General features: G+C 37.4%; 1 protein-coding gene across 6 annotated transcripts in view; it reads left to right on the top strand.

Annotated features, from left to right (window-relative positions):
* The window catches only part of afdna (afadin, adherens junction formation factor a), a 230,143-nt gene that overhangs the window by 128,117 nt on the left and 76,619 nt on the right, over positions 1 to 25,407 (top strand). For 4 of the 6 annotated variants that reach the window (XM_073051634.1, XM_073051633.1, XM_073051630.1 and 1 more), the window contains exons 14-20: positions 288 to 493; positions 5,678 to 5,698; positions 6,067 to 6,212; positions 8,482 to 8,576; positions 10,706 to 10,971; positions 13,565 to 13,708; positions 25,114 to 25,312. In XM_073051634.1, the coding sequence (XP_072907735.1) occupies positions 288 to 493; positions 5,678 to 5,698; positions 6,067 to 6,212; positions 8,482 to 8,576; positions 10,706 to 10,971; positions 13,565 to 13,708; positions 25,114 to 25,312 (1,077 nt within the window). The remainder of the gene's footprint in view (positions 1 to 287; positions 494 to 5,677; positions 5,699 to 6,066; positions 6,213 to 8,481; positions 8,577 to 10,705; positions 10,972 to 13,564; positions 13,709 to 25,113; positions 25,313 to 25,407) is intronic. The other 2 variants (XM_073051631.1, XM_073051635.1) reach the window with 1 other exon arrangement.

Below are 25,407 nucleotides of genomic sequence, written 5' to 3'. Positions count from 1 at the left end.
CATTTAAGGCAAGAGGGGCTAAGTTCAAAGGACATACGTGGGGCAAGCTTTACCACTGTGCAAAAAAAAAATATAGATGGCAGTAGGGTATTTAAGAGGCTTTTAACTAGGCACACATGTGCAGAGAATGGTGAGTAATGGATGTTGTGTAAGTAGAAAGGATTAGTTAAGCATTTAATTGCAAATGTAATTTGACACTTTGTGGGCCGAAGGGCTTGTTCCTGTGCTGTACTGTTCTATATTCTATGTAATAGGTTAGATGGTAACTATGCTTCTTTGTTTTGCAGCTGAAGATGCCTTCCTATCAGCTGTTGTTAATTATACTAATAGTTCCACTATCCACTTCAAACTCTCTCCCACATATGTATTGTATATGACTTGTCGATATGTCCTGTCCAGTCATTATCGGCCTGATATGAGCCCATCAGAACGTGCACATAAAGTTATTGCAATAGTTAACAAGATGGTTAGCATGATGGAAGGAGTTATTCAGGTGAGTTTTAACATTCGTTGATGCTTGCATTAATTTTAAGAACGTATTTTGTAGAATTTGTTCATCTTTGGGTGATTTGGATTTATGCAAGCATTGGTATGAGTAATACTGAGGATTGAAATGGCTTGTGTAGCTTGACTTGTAATGTTTAGTATTAAACATTTAAATATTTTAAAATGACATTATTTCATCAATTGACATTAAAATCGCTGAAGTAAATCTGGAGAATATGGTAAGTTTCTTGTAGGTGCATTTCACATAAATGCTGTAAAAGTCATGAATCAAGTTGGGTTTTTGTGAAGGCAAGTTATAACAAAGTTGCAAGAAAAAGTTTGTGAACCCTTTGCAGTTATCTGTTTTTATGCATTAATTACTCATAAAAGATGGTCTGATCTTCATCTAAGTTACAATAATAGAAAAACACAATCTGCCTAAACCAATAACACAAACAGTTGTACTTTTGATGTCTTTATTGAACACATTGATTAATTGTTCACAGTCCAGGCTGGAAGAAGCATGTGAACCCTTGCACTTAATACAAGGGTAGGCCCTCCTTTGGTAGCAATAACCTCCACCAAATGTTTCCTGTAGCTGCTTATCAGACTTGCACCACGGCGAGGAGGAATTTTTTATTCCATTCCTCCATACAAAACTATTTTAGTTCATCAATATTTCTGGGATAACTTGCTTAAACAGCCCTCTTCAGGTCATGCTACAGCATATCAGTTGGGTTAAGGTCTGGACACTGACTTGGCCACTCCAAAACACAAATTTTCTTTTTTTTAAACCATTCTGTTGTTAATTTACTCTTATGTTTCAGATCATTGCCTTGTTGTATCATCCAACTTCTATTAAGCTTCAGGTGACAGACCACTACCCTGACATTCTCCTGTAAAATGTCTTGATACAATTTTGAATTCCTTGTATGCTGAACGATTACAAGCTGTCCAGTCTCTGAGGCACAAAGCTTTGTGGAACATCCAGGTGGTCTTTTGCAAACTTAAGACATGCAGCAATTTTTTTTGGAGAGCACTGGTTTCCTCCATGAACACCATTGTTCACTGTTCTACTTATAGTGGAAAGTTCTAGAGATTTCTGCAGGTCTTTTGCTGTTACCCTTGGGTTCTTTTTCACCATTAGCATTGTACATTGTGCTTTTGGTGTGACCTTTGCAGGATACCCACTCATAACAACAAATCTGAATTTCCTCCATTTGCAGACAGTTTCTCTTACTGTGAACTAATGAACATACAGATCTTTAGAAATGCTTTTGTAACCCTTTCCAACTTCCTGCATCTTTACAATTCTTCTTCTAAGGTCCTCTGAAAGTTGTTTTGATCGAGTCGTGGTTTTGAGAAAAGCAGGCTCTGCCAGTAACCTGACTCCATGTCTTCTAGGGCAAAATACCTCTACAACCCACACATCCAGTCTTATTTCATTAATCGGAACACCTGACTTCAAATAGCTTTTACAGAATGTATTACCCCAGGGGTTAACATTCTTTTTTTGAACCGAGACTGTGATTGTTTAAATGGTATACTGTACTCAGTATTGATGAAAAGAAGTACAGTTTTTATCTCATTAGTTTAGGCAGATTGTGTTTGTCTATTATTGTGATTTGGATGAAGGTCACACAGAGTTTGAGTAATTAATGCAGAAAACCAGGTAACTGCAAAGGGTTCACAAGCTTTTTCTTGCAACTGTACATCATGTGATGCACCACAAAAGCCCCAAAAAAAGAACTGGTACATGTCCATTATAAAGAAAAATCCTGGAGAATTCTGAATTACAGTTAATGGTAAACCAATTTAGAGTGTCAGGTTTCATAAAACATTTTATTTTTGAAGAGCATGAGCAACAAACTTTCTGTATTGGTACACAGTATGGCTCCTGCTACCATATTCATTCATGTTAAATTGCTCTTTCCATTTATTGCCATCTCTCTCATCTATTGGACAAGCAGTGCGTACAGAGATAGATACAAACCCACAGAGTGTTCAAAGACACTGGGACTGAAATGAGAGAAATTTGTCTCAATTTACTAAGTCCCTGCTTTTTACTTTGGAGTGTTCTTAAAAATAGTTCAACAGTGTTATTAATTCAGTTATTTTTAAAATGATGAATATCCCTACTGTATAATCAAAATTGCCCTCATGTAAACGAATTTGAGTGCATCCTCATAGTTTATCCTTTATTAATCCATTAAGGGATTTGTTTTTGTATTAACCAATTGACTAATTTACCTCAACTATTGTGCTCCATTAATAGTAGGAGTTAGATTAGATGGATAAACAGAATCAAATGTGCAGATCTACACTACATCCATTTAATTTCAAAATTGGTTTGTTTGTTAACTACCACTGAGTGCATCCTGTTACTGTTTTGATAACAAATTGAAATTGCAGTGACCCCTGGTGTTGCTCATTTTATTACTTAGTCGTTTTCAATTAGGTTTTGATCATATTACTTTAGGTCTGGTGTGAACACAAGCCAAGTTGTAGTTTTAATAAGATTGCTGAGAGATTATAGTTTGGGGAATTTACAGTTCCTATGAAAAGTATTCATCCCCTTGGAAGTTTTCATATTTTATTGTTTTACAGCATTGAATCACAGTGGATTTCATTTGGCTTCTTTGACATTAATTTACAGAAAAGTCTTTTTGTGTCAAAGTGAAAACAGATCTGTAGAAAGTGATCTAAATTAATTACAGATATCAAACACAAAACAATTGATTCCATTAGTATTCACCCCCTTCAAGTCAGTATTTAGTAGATTCACCTTTGCCAGCAATTACAGCCTTGTGTCTCTTTGGATAGGTCTCTATCAAGTTTACACATCTGGACACTGCAGTTTTCCCCATTCTTCTTTACAAAACTGCTCAAGCTCTGTCAGATTGCATGGGAACCATGAGTGAACACCCCTTTGAGCCCAGTCACAAATTCTCAATTGGATTGAGGTGTAGACTCTGATTTGGCCACTACTTTGTTTTTAAGCCATTCCTGTGTAGCTTTGACTTTATGCTTGGGGTCATTGGCTTGCGGGAAAACAAATCTTCTCCCAAGTGACAATTCTCTTGCAGACTCTATCAGGCTTTTCTCCAGGATTTCCCTGTATTTTGCTGCATTCATTTTACCCTCTAGCTTCATAAGTCTTCCAGGCTGCTGCAGTGAAGCATTCCCACAGCATGATGTGTTTTCATGTTGTGTTTTTGATGACGTGCAGTGTTTGGCTTGTACCAAACATAACATTTAGTCTGATGACCAAAATGCTCAATTTTGGTTTCATCAGAACGTAGAACCATCTTCTAGCTGACTTGTGTCTTCTACGTGCCTTCTGGCAAACTCTAACTGAGATTTCATGTGAGTTTTTTTTAACAGTGGCTTTCTCTTTGCCACACTGCCATAATGCTGCGACTGATGAAGCACCCAGACGACAATTGTTGCATGTTGCATCTCCCATCTTGGCCACTGAAGCTTGTAACTCCTCCAAAGTTGTCATGGACTGCTTGGCCTCTCCTGCTAGTCCCCTTCTTGCAACGGTCACTCAGTTTTTGAGGATAGTCTACTCTAGACATATTCACAGCTGTGCCATATTCTTTCCACTTCTTGATGATTGACTTGAAAAAGTGATATTCAGTGACTTGATCCATCTCCTAACTTGTGCTTTTCAATAACCTTTTTGTGGAGTTGCTTGGAGTGTTCTTTTGTCTTGGTGTAACCTTTGCATACTGACTCACCAGCGGTTGGACCTTAGGTTTAATTTTGCTACAATCAATTGAAATACCTTGACTGTACCCAGATGATCTCCATTTAACGAATGTGACTTCTAAAACCAATTGGCTGCACCAGTGACGATTTGGATTGTCATATGAAAGGGGGGGGGTGAATACTTATGCAATCCCCCTGCTTCCCCTCCCCTCCCCCACCCCTTGATCTTTCCCCTTACTGGTTTTTCACCTGGCACCTACCAGCCTTCTTCCCACCCCCCCCCCCCTCACTCTTTAGTCCTGATGAAGGGTCTCGGCCCGAAATGTTGACTGTTCATTTCCATGGATGCCTGACCTGCTCAGTTCCTCCAGCATGTTGTGCATGTTGCTTTGACCCCAGCATCTGCAGAGTATTTTGTGTTTACAATTATTTTGTTTTATATTTGTAATTAATTTAGTTCACTTTGTAGAGATCTGTTTTCACTTTGACATGAAAGAGTTTTAATCTGTTTATCAGTGTCATTAAAGCCAACCTAAATACACTGTGATTCAATGTTGTAAAACAATAAAACATGAAAACTTCCAAGAAGGGCGAATATGTTTTATGGACATTGTCTGAAGTCAAAGATGGCTGTTGTTAAACTCTCCAATTATTAGACTCTCCAATAATTAGACGTTATTTTGTCATGCCAGGGGAGTTTATGAAATAGTGGAAAGTTATAACAGAGTACAGGTTCTCTATTGTATGGAGCTAATTTGATCTGTCCATCTGTAGAAAATTTTGTGTAAACCTGCCAGGTTGTTCATGGATGGGTTGTAATTTATATACTATATCAACTTGTTGGACTTAAAGCATGGAGAAAAGCTGCTGGTTAGTCTTGTGCATGTGAAAACAAGTGTTTTTTAAGATCTAACAAGGTACTTCCATGGAATTGTTTTTAACCATTGCTACAAAATGCTTTTATATTCCCTTTTAAATTCCTTATTAATGTGTAGAGATTTAAATTGTGGGCAGAACTTCACTTTTAATACTGTCCAACTCTATTTTTTATTTGACATAAATCCTGTAGGAAAGGTAGTTTGGTAACTTGTCCATCACTTGGCTTCATTTTGTCAGTTTGCTCTGGAATCTGTTAATGGCAAAAATAGACTTTGCATATCTAAAATTCACATTGCAGCTCAAAGGGATTTTCACAAAACTTTTAAGTTTGTAGAATGAAAAGTGGTGATCCTCTTCTGCTGCATTTACTGCTCCTCAATCCACCATCAAAAACATCATTGTGACAAACTTAAAACAAACCTTTTAGTGAAAGTTTATTCAACCATACTAGCTGAGATGTGTATTTTTGGTTGTTGTCATTGTAATTTTATAAGTGCATTTGATTTTATGGAATGTTTGTGTTGTATTAATCATTATTTGTGTACATCGTGACTGTTTTTTTTTCTATTTTGCCTGATTCCTGTTCCCTTTCCTGCAGGATATAGCACAGTATGAACAGGTAGGACATGTTGCTGGGAAATATTCCCAGCAGTCAGCTTAGCTCAGTTTCTCATGCTTCTTCATATCAGAAACAACAAATTCAACGGCTGGATTGAATGGTACATAACACTCATTTAGTAACTGGAACATGCAGCACTAAAACTTGATGGCACAACTATGTTGGCATTTCATTTTATCTGCTTAATGCACTTTTCTGTGGTGATGTCCAGAGTCAGCCCAAGTTCTTTTGCTTCATGTCTGTGGCCTTGTTCTTTTGTCAGCCTTGTTTAGTATTGCCTATATTGGTTCCTGCCTTTAAGGGCTGCATTACTGACTGGTGATTATGTAGAACTGAGAAAGATCCTCTGGTTTCTTTTTTCTTTACAGAAGCAGAAGAATATTGCAGGTGCTCTAGCCTTTTGGATGGCAAATGCATCAGAGCTTCTCAACTTTATCAAACAAGACCGCGATCTGAGTCGGATCACCCTGGATGCACAGGATGTTTTGGCTCATTTGGTGCAAATGGCTTTCAAGTATGATAATTAAAAGGCAATGTCTGTGGTGCTTGGCTATATTTTCTTTTTGCTAAACACTTAGACGAAATTGACTGATTCTATTGTTTGACTTGTCACAGTTCCCTTTTCCAGTGTTCACATAGTCCTCCTCAAAAATATTTCTTTGATTTGATGTCAAACAGCTATGATATAAAGTTTTTAATGTAGTTATTTACACTTGAAATGCCCAGTAAACATAAACCATGTTGTTCTTTTTTTGTCATTGATGTATGACAGCTTTAGATTGCTTTTATAAGTTATCGTCAATGCCAAATTAAAAGCTGCAGAAAAGATAGTCAGAATATAATACTTAGCTGTGAGTGACAACTTCTTGGAAAACCTTGTCAATTTTACTGTTGGTGTAAAATATTTTACCAGTCATTAGCAGATTGCATTTTTAAACCAGCTCGTGTTTTTATTTTATGAAACTTGTCGCACTTCTGAGCTTAAACTAATCTGAATACTTCTTTTCCTTCTGAGTTATATCATTTTGTGCAATATAATTGGATAAATTTTAGCTTCTTTGTTAACTAGAGTAAAATGCTGCTTGGTACACATATTTTACCAATTTTCCCCATTTTCGCATATTAGGATCATATCCATCTATAACTTGCCTATTTAAGTGTGTAAGTGCCTCTTAAATGCATCAAAGGTATTTGGTTCCACCACCTTTGGCACAATCATTTTACATATATAAATAAATAAAAACCTTGTACAGCATCATGCTCTGCAGATTCCCTTTAAAATTTCTTCTTTGCTTCTTAAACCTATGGCCTCTTGTTTTGATATCTCTACCATGGGGAGGAAAATTAATTATCTACCCTATTTATTAATTAGAATCCACGTGTACCCACAAATGCGGTCTTAGATTTTTTTATATATAGCATTAAAAATAAAAGTTAATGCTATATTGGAGGTAATCAGTTAGGCAAAAAACTATCCAGTACTCAGATATCCAAAAATTTAGAATGGCTATCAAACTTGGACTTGAGCACAAGCAATAGCAGTGTGCTTGATATACCATTATATATGCATTCAGCATCAAATATGGATTTTAATTGTAACATTTCACTTCTAAACTTTTTTACAAAGTTTCCTAACTGCAAGAAATTCACCTAATGCATTGGTGGTTTAGCTTTAGGGCCAAATTAAAAACAGTGTATTTTCTTGAGTCTAGTCATTTTAATATTAACTCCCTCAAAAAACAGCAGAAGTGCCTGCTCAAATTTTAAGTATTTGTGACTGGTGCATTTTTTTTGTAACTAGCCTTCATTTGTGGCTTAGCTTCTAAGCCCAGTGGAACCATTTCTACTGACAGGAAAAGGGAAAAGGCAGGTTTTTGGTGCCTTTAAACAGCAGTCATTTTGGGCAAATGGGGCTCGTCAGCCAGCCGTGGTTGGCAGCTCACCTAGGAAAACACTGATCTCAAATTTTTGCTGCCTTGTGGCTAATACCCACTCATAGGGAAGGAAAATTCCAAAGCTGGAGTCTCTAAGACAGTTCTACATTGAGTTCAATGCTGACTGGCAACTCCTGCAACGCTGCTGGTACCAAACTGTACCTGGCTTTCCTTTTGGTTCATCAGATGTGTGGAGAGAGAGACCTTTCTACATGGGCAGATGCTTGGTCTTCATATTGTACTGCCCAGGCTTGCATATCTAGACAGCTAGGACACAAGACCCACGGTCAACTCTGACCAATGGAGGTCTCAGTAGCATTGAACTTCATAAATCATAACTGTTGTATTTATAAACTAATTTGGATTAAAGGGCATTTGATACACTATTCTTGTCTTGAAATATCTTATAAAGCAAATTAAAGTTGCTTGGGAAAAGACTTCAAAATGACTTAACTGATTAAAAATTTTCAGAGTTTACAAATCAGCTCCAAGATTTATTAGCTTAATAGCTTTATCATTGGAAAAAATTAAGAAGGTAAACATATGAACCAAAATATTCCAGAGCCTTTTCACTACTCAAATGTTGTAAACATTTAAATAGGGAAGTGAAGTAATTCACTTAGTCTCAGTGAAAAGAGCTACCTGCAGAGTTGATTTGTGGAAAAAGTATGATGCTATTGAATATCTGCAGGATTTCTTCAGGAGAATAATGTTATTTGTGGATGATTAGAGATTTGTAATACTTAAATACTTATTTGAATGAGAAGTATTGCATAAATTTAAGAATCCTTAATATTTGAAATATTTAAACTATGAATTATGAAGTGTATTATGAATTCTGTGTTGCAGATACCTGGTACACTGTCTTCAATCTGATCTCAACAATTATATGCCATCATTTCTTGAAGATCCTGAGGAAGCAAGCCCACAAAGACCCAAAATAGGTTTGAAGTCAAAATCTTCTTTTGCTAAAATATAATTTGCAACTGTTTATTTGCCAGGAACACTTGTGAAATTAAACATTTTGGGGTTTCTGTACAGTGTTCATAATGCTTAAAGGGTTTGTTTTTGTCTCCTTGAAATTGGGCATATTTTATATAATGTATACAATCTCACTCACGCATGTTAAACATTGGTCCTTACGCTCTGTCTCAAGGAGCAAAGTAGTTGATGACCACTGAGGAAATGTTTAAGCATGGTGGGGGGTGGGGGAAGAAAAGTTTTAAGCATAAATCATTGGGGGAAAGGAATAAAATATTTAAGTTTCCCCAGGCTGGAGTATCTAGAATGATAGAGGCACAGGTTCAAATGAGATTGTCATTCAATACACATGTTAAGAAATTTATTCACCTTGGAGGTGCTAAAACCTTTGAGTTTCTCTACCCAAGAAATTCGCAGTATTTCAGTTTGCACCAGGCAGATAATTTTTTAGTAATTAAAGAATTGAGATTTATGGGATTTGTGCAGGAAAGAGATGCTTAGCTAGGAGATCAGCCTTGAGTGTACTAAATTTCAAAGCAGCTACTACGAATCAAATCTTTCTGTAGTGAGGAAATGCACAAGGCAGCGAGTTCAGTAGCTAGTTCTTGCAAACCCACTGAAATAGCAATTGTCTGCTGTCAGTGAAGTTCAGGCAAAGGTATATGTGACTGCAGAAAGTTAAATAGAAATCAGTATGATGAATTAGTCATGAATTCAGATGAGGGAATTTAATCCCATTAAGGAATGAAACAACATGGTTTAATCAAGACTTGGCAGCATCAGAAATGTACAGTTTTATTGCAGTTTATTACAAATGCTGGAAGTCCTTGAATTAAAAATTTTAATAAACAAGTATGTGTTTTTACCAGAACTAAATGAGAAAGCAACCTGAACCAAATCAAAATGCAAAAAAATGAAATTCCGCATAGGTTCTTTTCACACTAGAAGGATGTAACTACTGAGGTATCCCAAGGGAACAAAACAAAGTTTCTAAGTTTGCCACTGATATGAAAATAGATGTGTGGGTGCATTGCCATGAGAATATTGGTCTGTAAGTTATTTTGTAGATAGACTGTAAATGTTTTTGTTTTAAATTAAATTAAATTAAATATTAAATAAATTTTATTTATTGACCATGAGCATTGTTTGGTGTGTCTGCTTTGCCAGCTTGATAGCATCAATGTATCAGAGATCTGTGACTGATGGCAAGACATCAGTCATTGTTGGGAAAGACAAAATCCATGTAAGAAATTGTTTCTTTGCAAACAGCTTTCTTCAAGGTCATCTGTAAGAGTTATGTTTCCACCGAATGCAGAATACAGGCTAATGTTTTAGAATCTTGTTCTAGTAGGTAAACAATCAGAAACATTTTTGTTCTGCCTCCTTGGGTGCTGCTAGACCTTGAATATTTCCAGTAATTTTGTTTACGTTTCTCATTTTGAAAAAGTTTCTAGCAAGAATTCAAATTCTTGTGACTGCCCCTTTTCAGCTAGGTGTTTACTACTAGCTTTTCATCTGCAGCTGTTTCCCTTCAGATAATACAGCATTCTCTTTCTAAAAATGTACCTTAACTATGAGGCTACTGTATTTGTGACTGTACAGTGCTCTAATAATTTCATGAAGGACTGTAATACATGAGAAGCCATCTCATTGTTGTACTGTCTCTGTGTTGTATTCTGTTTTTGGGTGTTGAGTTTTTCTACGGGCCTTGAGATTTGGTTTGCAAAATATTTCCATTACAGATAAATATGGAGATGTGTAAAATCAGGTGGCAAATTAAGAATTTATGTGGTACTGTTACCCAGCCAGCTGAAATTGGCATTTTGTAGATTTGTCTTATCTATAGAAATAATGCCATTTCTCGGTGGTTATTGAATGATCAGCTTGTTTTTATCCAGTGTGCATCTGCCCATCTAAATTTTAGAGTGGTTTAAATTGTGAGGATAGGGATTTTAAAAAGCGAGGAAGAGATTTGTAGAAATTTTACTAAAGTAGAAAGTTTACTGCTAAACTGAGAAAAGTAAAACTTGAAAATCAGTTTACTGAAGAGTTTACAAAGCTTACTTAACCTGCTTCTCATTTTATTTTCTAGATGATGTCTTGCATACCCTGACTGGAGCAATGTCTTTGCTGCGACGATGTCGTGTCAATGCTGCCCTCACTATCCAGTTATTCTCTCAGCTCTTTCATTTTATTAATATGTGGCTATTCAATAAACTGGTGACAGAGCCAGACTCGTGCCTCTGTTCTCATTATTGGGGTGCTATCATCCGGCAACACCTTGGTCATATTGAAGCTTGGGCTGAGAAACAAGGTTTGGAACTGGCTGCGGACTGTCACCTTAGTAGAATAGTACAGGTGAGTTACTGGGACATGTGGACAGTGTTATTCCCATGGTTTCTTAATTCCATCCCAGTCAATATTTCAGATTCAGTTTATTGTCATTTAGAAACCACAAATGCAATGCAGTTAAAAAATGAGACAACGTTCCTCCAGAATGATACCACAAAAATACATGACAAAAAGACTACACCAGAAAATCCACATAAGGTTTGGCAATCCTCAATCCAGAGTCTGGAGAGGCTGCTGCGTATTAATATTCAAGGGTGTGTCATTGAATTTTTTAATGTAGTTAAAAAGTTAATGCCATGAGTGAAAGTTGGCCTGTTCTTCAAATTGTTTAGTGGTATAGTTCAGTAAAAGGGGAATGATTGTACAACATGTTGTTAGATGAACCACTCTATTAGAATTAAATTAAGTATTTGGGTTCTGAGAGTACACTTCTGATACGATACCCAATTGGAATTGAATCAATCTTGGTTTACAAAGGTGAAGCCTTGAAAATTTCTGAATGAAGAGGTTTTGAAAATTTACAACACTGGACAACACTGTCTTGTGTGAAACAACATGTAAGTCAGCACTGGTTTCTTTCCAGCCCAGTTAGTCAGTATTAAAAATTATTACTGTATTTCAAATAACTTTTTATACTGTTAAAAATATCAGTTAATAAGTTTCTAATAATTGAGCTGTTTAAAATAATAAAAGTATGTGATATGTTTAATATTTCCTGCATGGGCTGGGTGGCAAGGCACAATTAAACTGTTTAAAACCAAACATCTGTCAATTTCATGCCCATTTTTACACCAGTCCTTGGAAAATTAAGTCTTTGGTTGTGAAATGTACCTTGGATGTCTAACCACCAATATGGTATGCAGCATTATTTTCAATTAGCCTTTAAGTTAATACAATAACATTTTAAACACCCATGATTCAAAGGTAGCACTGTATACTAACATAGATTTTATGTGCTGTTTGAGAGCAACAATTTTCTATGTACCATCAAATATCACCACTCCCATATTGGCCAAATAGACCTTCAAATCAATTCTAATGTTTGATATGCCATAATCACTGCTGTTGTGATAGTTTCTTGATTGCAATCACTTATTTCATGTTGTATATATGTGAATTCTGATTCAGAGTCTGATCAGAAGAGCAAAACTCCATGAGATTTATAGTGTCTGGTTGCTTCAAAATGGCCCAAAATGTAATCTATGAATGTTTTATGACCAGTAGCAATGAGTTTAAGCAAGTTATCTATTAATGATGGACTTAAACTATGAGCTATGGATAGGAAATGATAAAAAAACATTGGCTGTGGATTCAATTGCACATTTGTTTTTTTACTGTGGGGACAAGTGTCAGCATGTAGCATGATCCCTTTTATTGATGGAAGTATGGAATATAAGAATGGGGAGATTTATGCTGGAATCTTAACACACTAATTAGACTATAGCCACACTGCAGTGTTTACTTCTGGTCTCCACATTATAAATAGTGATGGTACTTAAGAATTTACAGAGGAGCTAAGGATGCTGACAGGGTGTAGGAAGTAATATTAGTTGGGAGGAAAGGTTGGGATTGTTTTCTTCACAGCAGAGAATGTGGTGAGGAAATCCAATCAATGATATTGAGGTTCTGGGTGTTAAATAGGAAGTGCTTAACTAATTTTGAAAAAACAGTAAGCAGTGAATGTTGATTTCTGAAAATTGGCAGTAGGATTTGAGGGGAGTTGAGGAAACATCCTTCACATTTAAAAATTAGGGACTTGCATCTAGAAAGGATACAAGGCAGAATCTTCAAATTTTACAGTTGGTTGTGGCATAACCACTAAGATCGCAGACCGAGAAATCTGTAAATTGTAATTAATTGCCCATTTGGAACTGGGTGTGATGGGTAGGTTGACTGCCTTCATTTCTAATTCTGATTTGACCCTTAGCTGAACTCAGCATCTGTGGCAATATATTTTGTATTAGAATTTCCCTGGTGTAGATCAAGTTTTCTGCAATCACCCTCCATTCCACTATTTTACGAGAATAAAGCCATACATTTAATTTCTTTAAATAGTTCAATAAGATTAAGGTATTATTAATAAGAATGCTGTGTCATGAATTGTTTATACATTCAACTGAGTAATTTTTAGTTCCCCCGCTGGTCCTTCAATACATTGAAACTTTCCACGAAACATAGGGAAGGAACTTTAACAAAGAACGATATTCCTCAAAGACAGATCTGCAATGAAGTGCCCAAGGTCCTGCATAACATTGCCATCAGTGGGGAAGATTTTGGTGTGCAATTAAAAAAAAAATTGGCATGATCAGACCCATTAAACAGTGCAAAAAATTTATTTAAATATGGGTAAGTATGGCAGCATGGAAGAAGTGTGATAGTGCCTTTATCAAAAGTTGTAAAGCAGTGAAATAGGAAACTAACATTACTGGAAGGATCAAAAAACTTTTGTAATTCACATAAATAATTTCAAAACATCTGTATTTTGAGCTTTGAATTTTTTACTTTGCCACTGAAAGTTCATGAAAGAATCTCATCATAATAGGGAAAAACAAATATAAATTTTGCTGCATGTGTTTGAACTTGCCTGTTACTTTTTTAGGCAACTACATTGCTAACAATGGACAAATACTTGGCAGAAGACGTTTCAAACATCAACAACACCTGTTTTAAGTTGAATTCATTACAGCTGCAAGCATTGCTTCAAAGTTACCACTGTGCCCAGGATGAGCCCTATATCCCACAGGTACCTAAATTACCCAACAACAATTTCAATGTCACAGTATTGTTTGTCATTAAATCTTTTGACAAACTTAATTAATTTGATAAGGAAAAGGATGAAAAGAGAGAAATGTAGTATATTGGGAAGGAATTGTTTACAAGTTACTGAGTTTTTTGGCCAAAAAAAATCTAGGCATCTGGTTACATGCTTTTCATGGGCAGGTAATGGAATTAAGTGTATTTGCATCCAGATAAATGGGAACCTTTTATTTTCTAAAGCAGTTGTATTGTGCTGAAATTTGTATAGTAGAAATATTATGATTTCATTTGATTACTTGTTATTGTGGAGGTCGTGATTATTTTCCTATGCCTGAGAGAATACAAAAAAAACTAAGGAACCTTGTGGCAATACGGGGTTTAATATGTGGTTAATACTGTTAATTTTGTTTGGGTTAATGTTGCCTCTGATAAGTCCATCAGTTATTGTGTATACAGAAATATATTTTGTAGTGACTATGGCTAAATGTATCTCCAATACCATATTTAAGTTTACTGACAACACCACTGTTGATAGCCGAATCAAAGGTGGTGACAAATGTGGCATATAGAAGGGAGACTGAAAATCTGGTTGAATGGTGCCTTAACAATGACCTCTCCATGAATGTCAGCAAAACCAAAAAGTTATCATTGACTGCAGGAGGAAGAAACTAGGGCTCTGAGCCCTAGAGTTTGGAGGGGGTGGAGTCGGTAACTTTAAATTCCTTGGCATTATCATATCAGAGGATCTGTTCTGGGAACAGCGCAAGTTCCATTACGGTGAAAGTATCACAGAGCTTCAACTTCACTTGAAGCTTGCGCAAGCTTCTAGTAAAGTTGAAGCTCTGCGATACCTTCACATATTAAACCTCAGTATTATTTCTTTACTATTTAGTTATTATACCACCATAAGACGTAAGAGCAGAATTAGGCCATTGGACATGTTGAGTCTGCTCCACCATTCCATCATGGCTGATTTATTATCCCTCTCAATTCCATTCTCCTGACTTCTCTTGTCAAGAACCTGTCAACCTTTGCTTTAAATGTATTCAATGATTTTGCCTCCACCAGCATCTGTGGCAATGAAATCCACTGATTCATCACCTTCTGGCTAAAGAAATTCTTCATCTCCATTCTAAATGGATGTCTCTGTATTCTGAGGATGTGCCCTCTGGTCCCTAGGGTCACCGACTATAGAAAACATCCTCGCCACAGCCACATCATCTGAGCATTTCAATGTTCAATAGGTTTCAATGAGATCCTCCCTCATTCTACTAAGCTCCAGTGAATACAGGCCCAGAGCCCTTAAATGTTCCTTATGCTAACAATTTCATTCCAGGAATCATTCTCATGAGCCTTTGTGAGACCCTCTCTAATTCCAGCACATCTTAGATAAGGGCCCCAAAACTGCTCACAATACTCCAACTACAGTGTAACGAATGCCTTAAGACTTCAGTATTATATCCTTGCTTTTATAGAAACATAGAAAACCTACAGCATAATACAGGCCCTTCGGCCCACAAAATTGTGCTGAACATGTCCCTACTTTACAACTACCTAGGCTTTACCCATAGCTTTTTCTAAGCTCCATGTAGCCATCCAGGAGTCTTAAAAGACCCTATCGTTTCCGCCTCCACTGCCACCGGCAGCCTATTCCACACACCACTCTCTACGCAAAAAAAAGCAACTTACCCCTGACATCTCCTCTGTGCCTTCTTCCAAGCACCTTAAAACTATGTCCTCTCGTGCTAGCCATTTCAGCCCTGGGGAAAATCCTCTAACTATCCACATGATCAATGCCTCTCATTATCTTGAACACCTCTATCAGGTCACCTCTCATTTTCCATTGCTCCAAGGAGAAAAGGCCGAGTTCACTCAACCTATTCTCATAAGGCATGCTCCCCAATCTGGGCAACATCCTTGTAAATCTCCTCTGCACCCTTTCTATGGTTTCCATATCCTTCCTGTAGTGAGGCAACCAGAATTGAGTACAGTACAGGCAGTCCCTGGGTTACATACGATTTCAGTTCCTGAGTCCGTCTTTAAGTCGGATTTGTACATAACTGGGAACAAGTACATCTGGTATTATTTAGCGTCAGTCAAACGTTTGTCTTAGTATATAGTATATATTTTACCTTCCTAAGCATATAAAACACTTAAGAAATGTATGTATTCCAATAATTAAACCACTACATTGCTTAGTAATAATTGTAGCTTTCATTGGGGCAGGGCTTTTCACATGCTCCATTATTCTCACTTTATCCGTTATCCTTTAAAATTGTTCCGATCGTTGACCGACTGTAGCCTAACGCTTTTCCAATGACCGATGGTGTTTCACCTCTTTCCAGACACTTTATTATTTCCACTTTATTTTCAATTGTGATCGCTTCCCATCAATGGAACAGAAACACTGCGGGCGGCGGGTCCTGACCTGCGCTGGCTTCCAAGGTCCGCTGGGTCCTAAGGACCACAGCACTGAATTCCTCGGGTCCTAAACTGCACCTCACTGAGACAGGTTAAATGGGACAAGTGGGGGCTGTGCTGGGTTTGGGTATTTGATCCTCCACAATATTCCGTGTGGGAATTTAAACTGGAGTTGGCAGTGGTTTTTTTTTTTACGATGTCGAGTTGCGAGCTCGACATCAACCCGGCACGGATGGTACGGGAGTCACTGAATCGGCATCAACCCGGCACGGGAGCAGTCTGTCACTAAATCGAACTCGGGAACCTCCGTTCTCTAGCCCAGTGCTGATCTGACTGCGCCACCAGCCGATCAGAACTGGGGGGGGGGGGTGGGGGTGGGGAGGGGTGAATCTTACTAAGAAAAATTTAAGCCAAATACAAAGTTAAACACTCAACACAGTGTCAAAGGCAACAACTTAAAATGGCAGCCGGCATTCTCCTTCCTTGGTTCATAAGTACGAGTTGTCCGTTAGTCGGACGTTCGTGACTCGGGGCTACCTGTACTCTGAGTGGGGTCTGACCAGGGTCCTATATAGCTGCAACATTACCTCTCGGCTCTTAAACTCAATCCTACAATTGATGAAGGCCAATACACAGTATGCCTTCTTAACCACAGAGTCAACCTGTGTAACAGCTTTGAGTGCCCTATGGACTCAGACCCCAAGAACCCTGTGATCCTCCACACTGCCAAGAATCTTACTATTAATGCTATATTCTGCCATCATATTTGACCTACCAAAATGAACCACCTCACACTTGTCTGGGTTGCACTCCATCTGCCACTTCTCAGCCCAGCTTTGCATCCTATCACTGTCCCGCTGTAACCTCTGACAGCCCTCCACACTATCCCACAACACCTCCAACCTTTGTGTCATCAGCAAATTTCCTAACCCATCCCTCCACTTCCTCATGCAGGTCATTTATACAAATCACAAAGAGTAGGGGTCCCAGAACAGATCTCTGAGGCACTCCACTGGTGACCGACCTCCAGGCAGAATATGACCCGTGTTACGTATTCAGGCAACAATAAATATATGCGAGTTAGGCAAGGGTTTTTATAACAAATAACACGTTTATTAAACACTGAAAACAAACCCCCCCAAAAGTAAACAAACACTAACGTAACCGGAAAACAGCTGCTGTGCGGCAACTTCACAGTTCTTAAAGCGATGCAGCTCTAACAGTTCTTAAAGCGGTATTGAAAAAAAACAGTTCTTTAAAGCGGTATGCCGAAAGTTCAAAATGCTCACAGTCCATTTAAAAGGAGAGACTTTTTAAGGCGATTTAAATTCTCTCCCACGTCGTTGTCCTTCGATCCCCGGCGTCGAACTCTTCCCACGTAGAATTTTTATGAAACGTAACGGTTTAAAGGCACTGACCTTTCCTTCCACACTCTGTCCTTAATCTCCTGCTATCCCAGCAGAGATTAACACGAGAACAGTCAACGAAATCCTTCCGAATGAGGATCACACAAGGTCGAACTTTCCACCGTCGAAATTCGATTCTCCTCGATCTTTAACTTCCTAAACTTTTATCTTCACTCTCCACTAGCAGTATTGTAAGAAACTGCTGGCAATGACCCTTTTAAACTTTAGGCAATAGCTAAAACTTCATTTTCCAACTAAACTGCGTCATCACATTAAATCACGCAGTGGCATGAAGTCAACATGGCAAATCCAGCCACGAACTGCCCCACCCCACAGGGTGGGTCTTCCTTTTATAACCTGTGTAAAAAAAAACCTGTCACATGACCTCTACTGGCAGAAAAATGACATCACTCCACCATCACAAGACCATTACCTCAAGTCCAGTATAACTTCAACCCCAGTCACGTGTCACGGGTACGTAACACCTCCCTCCAAAAAAAACATTTTTGGTCTGACAAGAACAAAAATTTTAACAATTACTTACAAGAAAAACAAAGGTATAAATTATAACATACACAATATACAATACCATCATATAACATCTTACAACATACAATACAGTAGGAGTGTTACAATTGGAAAAAAAACCACTCCATAAAAAAAAATTACATTGTACATTCAACATCGAGATAGACAATCAGCAACCACATTATCTTTACCTTTAACGTGAGTTATCACAATATTGTACTCTTGTAACATCAAACTCCAATTTAATAATTTTCTGTTTTTGTTTTTCATCTTACTCAGAAAAACTAATGGATTATGATCAGTGTAAACAATAAGTGGTTTCTGAGTTGTACCAACATATACCTCAAAATATTCTAAAGCTAAAACAAGAGATAACAATTCTTTCTCTATTGTCGAATAGTTTCTTTGATGCTTATTAAATTTCTTAGAAAAGTAAGCTACTGGATGATCAACCTCATCACCCTCATTCCTTTGCATCAATACTGCTCCCGCAGCCTCATCACTAGCATCTACAGCTAATGAAAAAGGTTTTTCAAAGTCAGGTGCCTTAAGCACAGGTTGTTGACATATCATTGTTTTCAATTTTTCAAATGCTTCTTGACAAGGCACTGTCCACACAAACTTCACATTCTTCTGCAGAAGATTAGTTAATGGAAGGGCAACATTAGCAAAATTCTTACAAAATTTTCGATAATATCCTACCATTCCCAAAAATCTTCTGAGAGTTTTTTTCCCCATCGGAGTGGGAATCTCTAAAATTACCTGAACTTTTGCCTGAACAGGAGCTACCTTACCTTGACCCACAACATAACCAAGGTAAGTCACAGTGGCATGTCCAAATTCACTCTTAGCTAAATTAATAGTTAAGTTAGCTTTTGAAAGCCTTTCAAACAATTTCTCCACTGCAATTATGTGTGCTTCCCAAGTATCATTTCTTGTCACTAAATCATCAATATAAGTATCAGTATCTTTCAATCCCTGAATCACAGAGTTAATCATCCTCTGGAAAGTACCTGGGGCATTCTTCATCCCAAATGGAAGAACATTATACTCATATAACCCAGATGGAGTTACAAATGCAGAAATCTCTCTACCTCTGTCCGTTAATGGAACACACCAATACCCTTTCAGTAAATCAATCTTTGTAAGGAACTTTGCTTTTCCAACTTTATCTATACAATCATCTACTCTAGGAATTGGATATGCATCTGTTTTCGTTACAGCATTCACCTTCCTATAGTCCGTACAAAACCTAATACTACCATCTGGTTTTGGCACCATAACACATGGCGAACTCCAATTCGAGTTAGAATGTCTAATAATATCATTCTCTAACATGTATTCAATTTCTTTCTCAGCAAGTTCACACTTTTCCATGTTCATCCTATATGGATGTTGTTTAATAGGTTTGGCATCTCCAACATCTACATCATGTGAAGCTATAGTAGTCCTTCTTGGAACATCTGGAAACAAATCCTTATATTTAAAAATCAATTCCTTCATCTGTTGTTTCTGCTGTAGCTGTAAATGTGCTAATTTCTCATCCATATTTTCCAGAATGGTTGAATTTGGTAACCTAACAGAAACAATGTTGGATTTAGAATGAATGTCAGATGAATCATCTATCATGTTCCTAGTTACATCAAACTCATTCTCACTAACCACAACAGTCACAGTATCAGATTGTTTCTCAAAATATGGTTTAATCATATTTACGTGGCAAAGTTGTGTTGACCTTCTACGATCTGGAGTTTTTATTACGTAATCCACATCATTGATTCTAGACACAATTTCATAAGGACCATGAAATCTAGCTTGTAAAGGATTTGTCTGCACTGGGAAAAAACCAACACCTTTTCTCCAGGCTTAAACATCCTCATCCTAGCTTCTTTATCATACCAAGTTTTCATTTTCTCCTGAGCCAACTTTAAATTTTCCTTGGCTAAGCTACAAGCTTTATGTAACTTGTCCTTAAATTTCAAAACATAGACAACAAATTAGTGTGTACCTCCTTAATAATCCGCTGTTCTTTCAATAAAGCTAAAGGTCCTCTAACTCTATGCCCAAACACAAGTTCAAATGGACTAAAACCTAAAGATTCCTGTACCGATTCCCTTACTGCAAATAAAAGTAAGTTTATACTCTCATCCCAGTCACTTTCATTTTCCACACAATATGTCTTAATCATATTCTTGAGGGTAGAATGAAACCTCTCCAAGGCGCCTTGCGATTCTGGATGGTATGCAGACGAAGTGATTTGCTTAGCTCCCAATTTATAAACTATCTTGAAACAATCCAGACATAAAATTACTGCCTTGATCAGTTTGTTATTTCCTTAGGTAATCCAAAATAAGTAAAAAATTTTATAAGAGCCTTTGTCACAGTTTTAGCTTTTATATTCCTAAGTGGTACTGCCTCTGGAAACCTAGACGAAGTACACATGATAGTCAACAAATACTGATAACCAGTTTTTGTCTTTGGTAATGGACCAACACAATCTACAATAACTTTAGAAAACGGTTCACCAAATGCTGGAATAGGTTGTAATGGAGCTACTGGTGTAACCTGATTTGGTTTACCCACAATTTGACAAGTATGGCACATTTTACAAAACATCGCCACATCTTTTCTTAGACCAGGCCAGTAAAAATGTTTTAAAATTTTGTCCACAGTTTTCCTTACCCCTTGATGTCCACCTAAAGGCACACTATGAGCTAAAGTCAAAATCTCATTCCGATAAACTTTAGGAACAACTACCTGGTAAACAACATTCCATTCCTCACTTGCAGGAATTGTAGGCGACCTCCACTTCCTCATCAACACTCCTTTTTCCAAGTAAAATCCTACTGACACCTTCTCAATTTCACTACCTAGTAAAGCTTGTTCCCTTAATTTTATAATCTCAGGATCTCTATTCTGCTCTGCTATCATCTCCTTCCGAGACAGAGATAAATCTTCATAGTCAGACTTACTCCCAGAATCTTGTTCAAACAACGAAGGTAAGAAAGTCTCTGACACATCCTCAAAACTCGAATCCTGAGTTGAACAGTCATGAGTAACAACCTCATTCTGCACATCAATCTTTTTAGCCATAGCTCTAGTCACAACACAGGAAGAATCTGTGTTAGAATTCATCTCTGGTTCCTCTGACTCCATTGTCAAATGCACTTCCGGAAAAACTTGTCCACCTGCCAAGTCATTACCTAACAATAAAGAAATACCTTTCACAGGTAAGCTATGCTGTAATCCTACTTTAACAAATCCTGTAACTAACCCTGACTTTAAATTTACTTTATGTAAATGTACAGGCATAAAATCACTTCCAACACCTCTTATGTAATTTACCTCACCAGTATCACTCTCTTCAATAAACTTCAACACACTGTCCAACATCAGTGATTGAGAAGCTCCAGTATCCCTAAGGATTTTTATTGGCACCAGAGTAGATCCTTCTTTCAAGGATACAAACCCTTCAGTTATAAAATGATCATATCCCTTTCTAACTTGGTCAGACTCTAACAGAGCCTCATTTGTGTTTACCAAACCCTGTAATTTTACAGGTGCTTCAGTATGTTGCACACAAGCATCTGGAACTGCTTCCTTCTCTTTCTTTTTCAGTTTGAAACAGTTAGCTATTACATGGCCAGACTTCTTACAATAGTTACAAATAAGACCAAACTGTCTTTCCTTCACAGGTTTTCCTTCCTCCTTACTTTTCTCATTAACCTCTGATTTAATTTCTGATTTACCTTGAGTCTCTATATTATTTTTCCTCTTAAAAATTCTACCCTGAGGAAATTTATTCTTATGGATTAAAACATACTCATCAACTAATCTAGCACAGTCCTGCAATTTATCAGTATCCCTCTCATTTAAGTAGGTCCTTACTTCAACAGGAATGCTTCTTTTAAACTCCTCCATTAAAATCAGCTCTTTCAATGTATCGTAGTACCCATTTACATTTTTAGAAGAAACCCATCTCTCAAAACACATAGCTTTATCATAGGCAAATTCCACATAAGTCTTTTCCACAGACTTTTTCAAACTTCTGAATCTTTCTCTATATGCTTCTGGGACTAATTCGTACGCATTGAGTATATGCGATTTCACAATATCATAATCTAATGCTTGCACAGCAGTTAAAGCTGTGTAAACTTGTTGTGCTTTACCTTTAATTACACTCTGTAACAACACTGACCATTTATCTCTCGGCCACTCTGACAACCGAGCAATAGTTTCAAAATGTTGAAAATATCTTTCCACTTCTGTTTCACTAAATGGAGGGACCAATTTAATTTCTTGACTAGCAACAAACGGTTTTTTAGAACCAGAAGACTGATTCCCAGACCTTAATTTCTCCATTGCATATTCAAACTCTCTGTTTTTGTTCAGCCTCTAATTTACAACGCTCTAACATCATTTGTTCGATTTGCAACTGCATCTCCAAATTACTTATTGGAAACGATTCTAAAATCGATTCATCAAAACCACCCGAAGCCACAAAGTGTGATGCGATTTTTCTCTGTATTACAGCCTTTGATGTAGTCGTCAAAATACCTTTAAGTTGCAATCGACTAGCTATCTCAGACACCTCAGTTTTTTTCGCCTTCGCTAACAAATCTGCGTCTGGCGAATCCAGAAACTCATCAATATTCATCGTTGCCGAATACCACTCACAAGCCAATCAAACAAAAGAATCGAGTATTCCCTGTTTCCAAAACACCAACTCTAAAGTTAACAAGCATTTAAACTCAAACGATCCAATCCGGACGCAGCCCACATATTTATGTTACGTATTCAGGCAACAATAAATATATGCGAGTTAGGCAAGGGTTTTTATAACAAATAACACGTTTATTAAACACTGAAAACAAACCCCCCCAAAAGTAAACAAACACTAACGTAACCAGAAAACAGCTGCTGTGCGGCAACTTCACAGTTCTTAAAGCGATGCAGCTCTAACAGTTCTTAAAGTGGTATTGAAAAAAAACAGTTCTTTAAAGCGGTATGCTGAAAGTTCAAAATGCTCACAGTCCATTTAAAAGGAGAGACTTTTTAAGGCGATTTAAATTCTCTCCCACGTCGTTGTCCTTCGATCCCCGGCGTCGAACTCTTCCCACGTAGAATTTTTATGAAACGTAACGGTTTAAAGGCACTGACCTTTCCTTCCACACTCTGTCCTCAATCTCCTGCTATCCCAGCAGAGATTAACACGAGAACAGTCAACGAAATCCTTCCGAATGAGGATCACACAAGGTCGAACTTTCCACCTTCGAAATTCGATTCTCCTCGATCTTTAACTTCCTAAACTTTTATCTTCACTCTCCACTAGCAGTATTGTAAGAAACTGCTGGCAATGACCCTTTTAAATTTTAGGCAATAGCTAAAACTTCATTTTCCAACTAAACTGCGTCATCACATTAAATCACGCAGTGGCATGAAGTCAACATGGCAAATCCAGCCACGAACTGCCCCACCCCACAGGGTGGGTCTTCCTTTTATAACCTGTAAAAAAAAACCTGTCACATGACCTCTACTGGCGGAAAAATGACATCACTCCACCATCACAAGACCATTACCTCAAGTCCAGTATAACTTCAACCCCAGTCACGTGACAAGGGTACCACTGTCACGTGTCACGGGTACGTAACACCCGTCTACAACCACTCTTTGCCTTCTGTGGGCAATCCAGTTCTGGGTCCACAAAGCAATGTCCCTTTGGATCCTATGCCTCCTTACTTTCTCAATAAGCCTTGCAAGGGGTACCTTATCAAATGCCTTGCTAAAATCCATAAACACTACATCTATGGCTCTATCTTCATCAATGTGTTTATATTCTAGTCCTCTCGAAATGAATGCTAACATTGTATTTGCAGGAATTTTGGCACTATTCTGGTGGTGTTTTGTATTGTGGCTTTCTGAAGATTTACAAAAATATTGCTGTGCTGTTAAATGCTATTCTGTAGTGAGTTTGATACCAGTTGTAGATACTATTTGGGATGATGTTAATACCCTGTTCATGTTCATAGTCTTCAATTTCCTCTTTTAATTCAGCATATGTTTTTACTTATTGATTTCCATATGTTATGTGTGCTTGGAATGGTTATACCTATTAAGTAAGTTATTCTTATTTATCCTCTAATATATCTGGATAGTTATGGATTGTCCTATCTGTAATGGATTTTTTATTATTATTATTTGACTTTGTATTTGCACAGTTTATTTACTTTTGCATATTGGTTGTCAGTCTTATGTATGTTTTCATTGATTCATTTGTATTTCTTCTATGGATCCTGCAAAAAATGAATTTTGGGCTAGTATATGGTGACATATGTACTTTGATAATAATGTTCTTAACTTTATTTGAACTGTTGGCATAGTTATACATGTAGTAGTGATCCTCCGGTTCAACTCTGCCATGCCAACCAAGATCTCTATTTTAGTTAGTCCCATTTATTCAGTGTGCTACCAGCCTTGTTGTACTGAGCATGCTTAGCCTCACTCCCCTTCCCCAAATACTGCTAGTGATAATTGTATTGCTTCTGAAATGTGGATTCAAGGTCCCACTTCAGAGACAAAGTACATGAAACAGAACGGTGCCCCAGTGCATGCTGAATGTTGAAGGTCTTTTGGGTGAGATGGTAACTGAGTCCTTGGCCGTGTGAAAAATCTCACATTATATTATTTATATAAGAGTTTGAGATGTGTATGATCTCGCCTGTATTGGTCCATGAAATTTTTTTGCCACTAACAAGCAATTTTGTCACTAATTTCATTTTTCTCTGGGGCTTCTGTGCATTGTCAGGTTTGTTTCCTTTATTACAATAGCACACTTCAGACGTTCTAAGTTTTCCACTGTCTTTTGCTTTATTCTTTGAAAATGGAAATGTGTAGCTATTACTTTCTGAAACAGCTCTTTACAACAATACGTAGTTTGTACTTTCATAATTGGGTGATATTTAACCTGCATCAATATGGTGCACATAACATTTTTGTGTTTTTGTAACATATGACAGCAATCATTTTGTTGTTCTAGGAACTGATTGAAAATGTAGTGGCATTAGCTGAGAACACAGCTGATGAACTTGCTCGCAGTGATGGTAGAGAAGTGCAGTTGGAAGAGGACCCTGACCTACAGCTGCCTTTTCTGTTGCCTGAAGATGGGTATTCTTGCGATGTTGTCAGGAACATTCCCAATGGCCTTCAAGAGTTCTTGGAACCACTGTGCCAGAGAGGTACCTTCCCCTCTTTTTTTTAAACTGGCATCATGAGTAATACAAAATATTCAGTCTTTCATAGTTGTGCCAAATGCAGTCTTATTTACTACTGA

The sequence above is a fragment of the Hemitrygon akajei genome, chromosome 7 (genome assembly GCF_048418815.1).
Source record: "Hemitrygon akajei chromosome 7, sHemAka1.3, whole genome shotgun sequence".
Classification (NCBI taxonomy): Eukaryota; Metazoa; Chordata; class Chondrichthyes; order Myliobatiformes; family Dasyatidae; genus Hemitrygon; species Hemitrygon akajei.
This window is presented reverse-complemented; position numbering and strand designations above follow the sequence as displayed.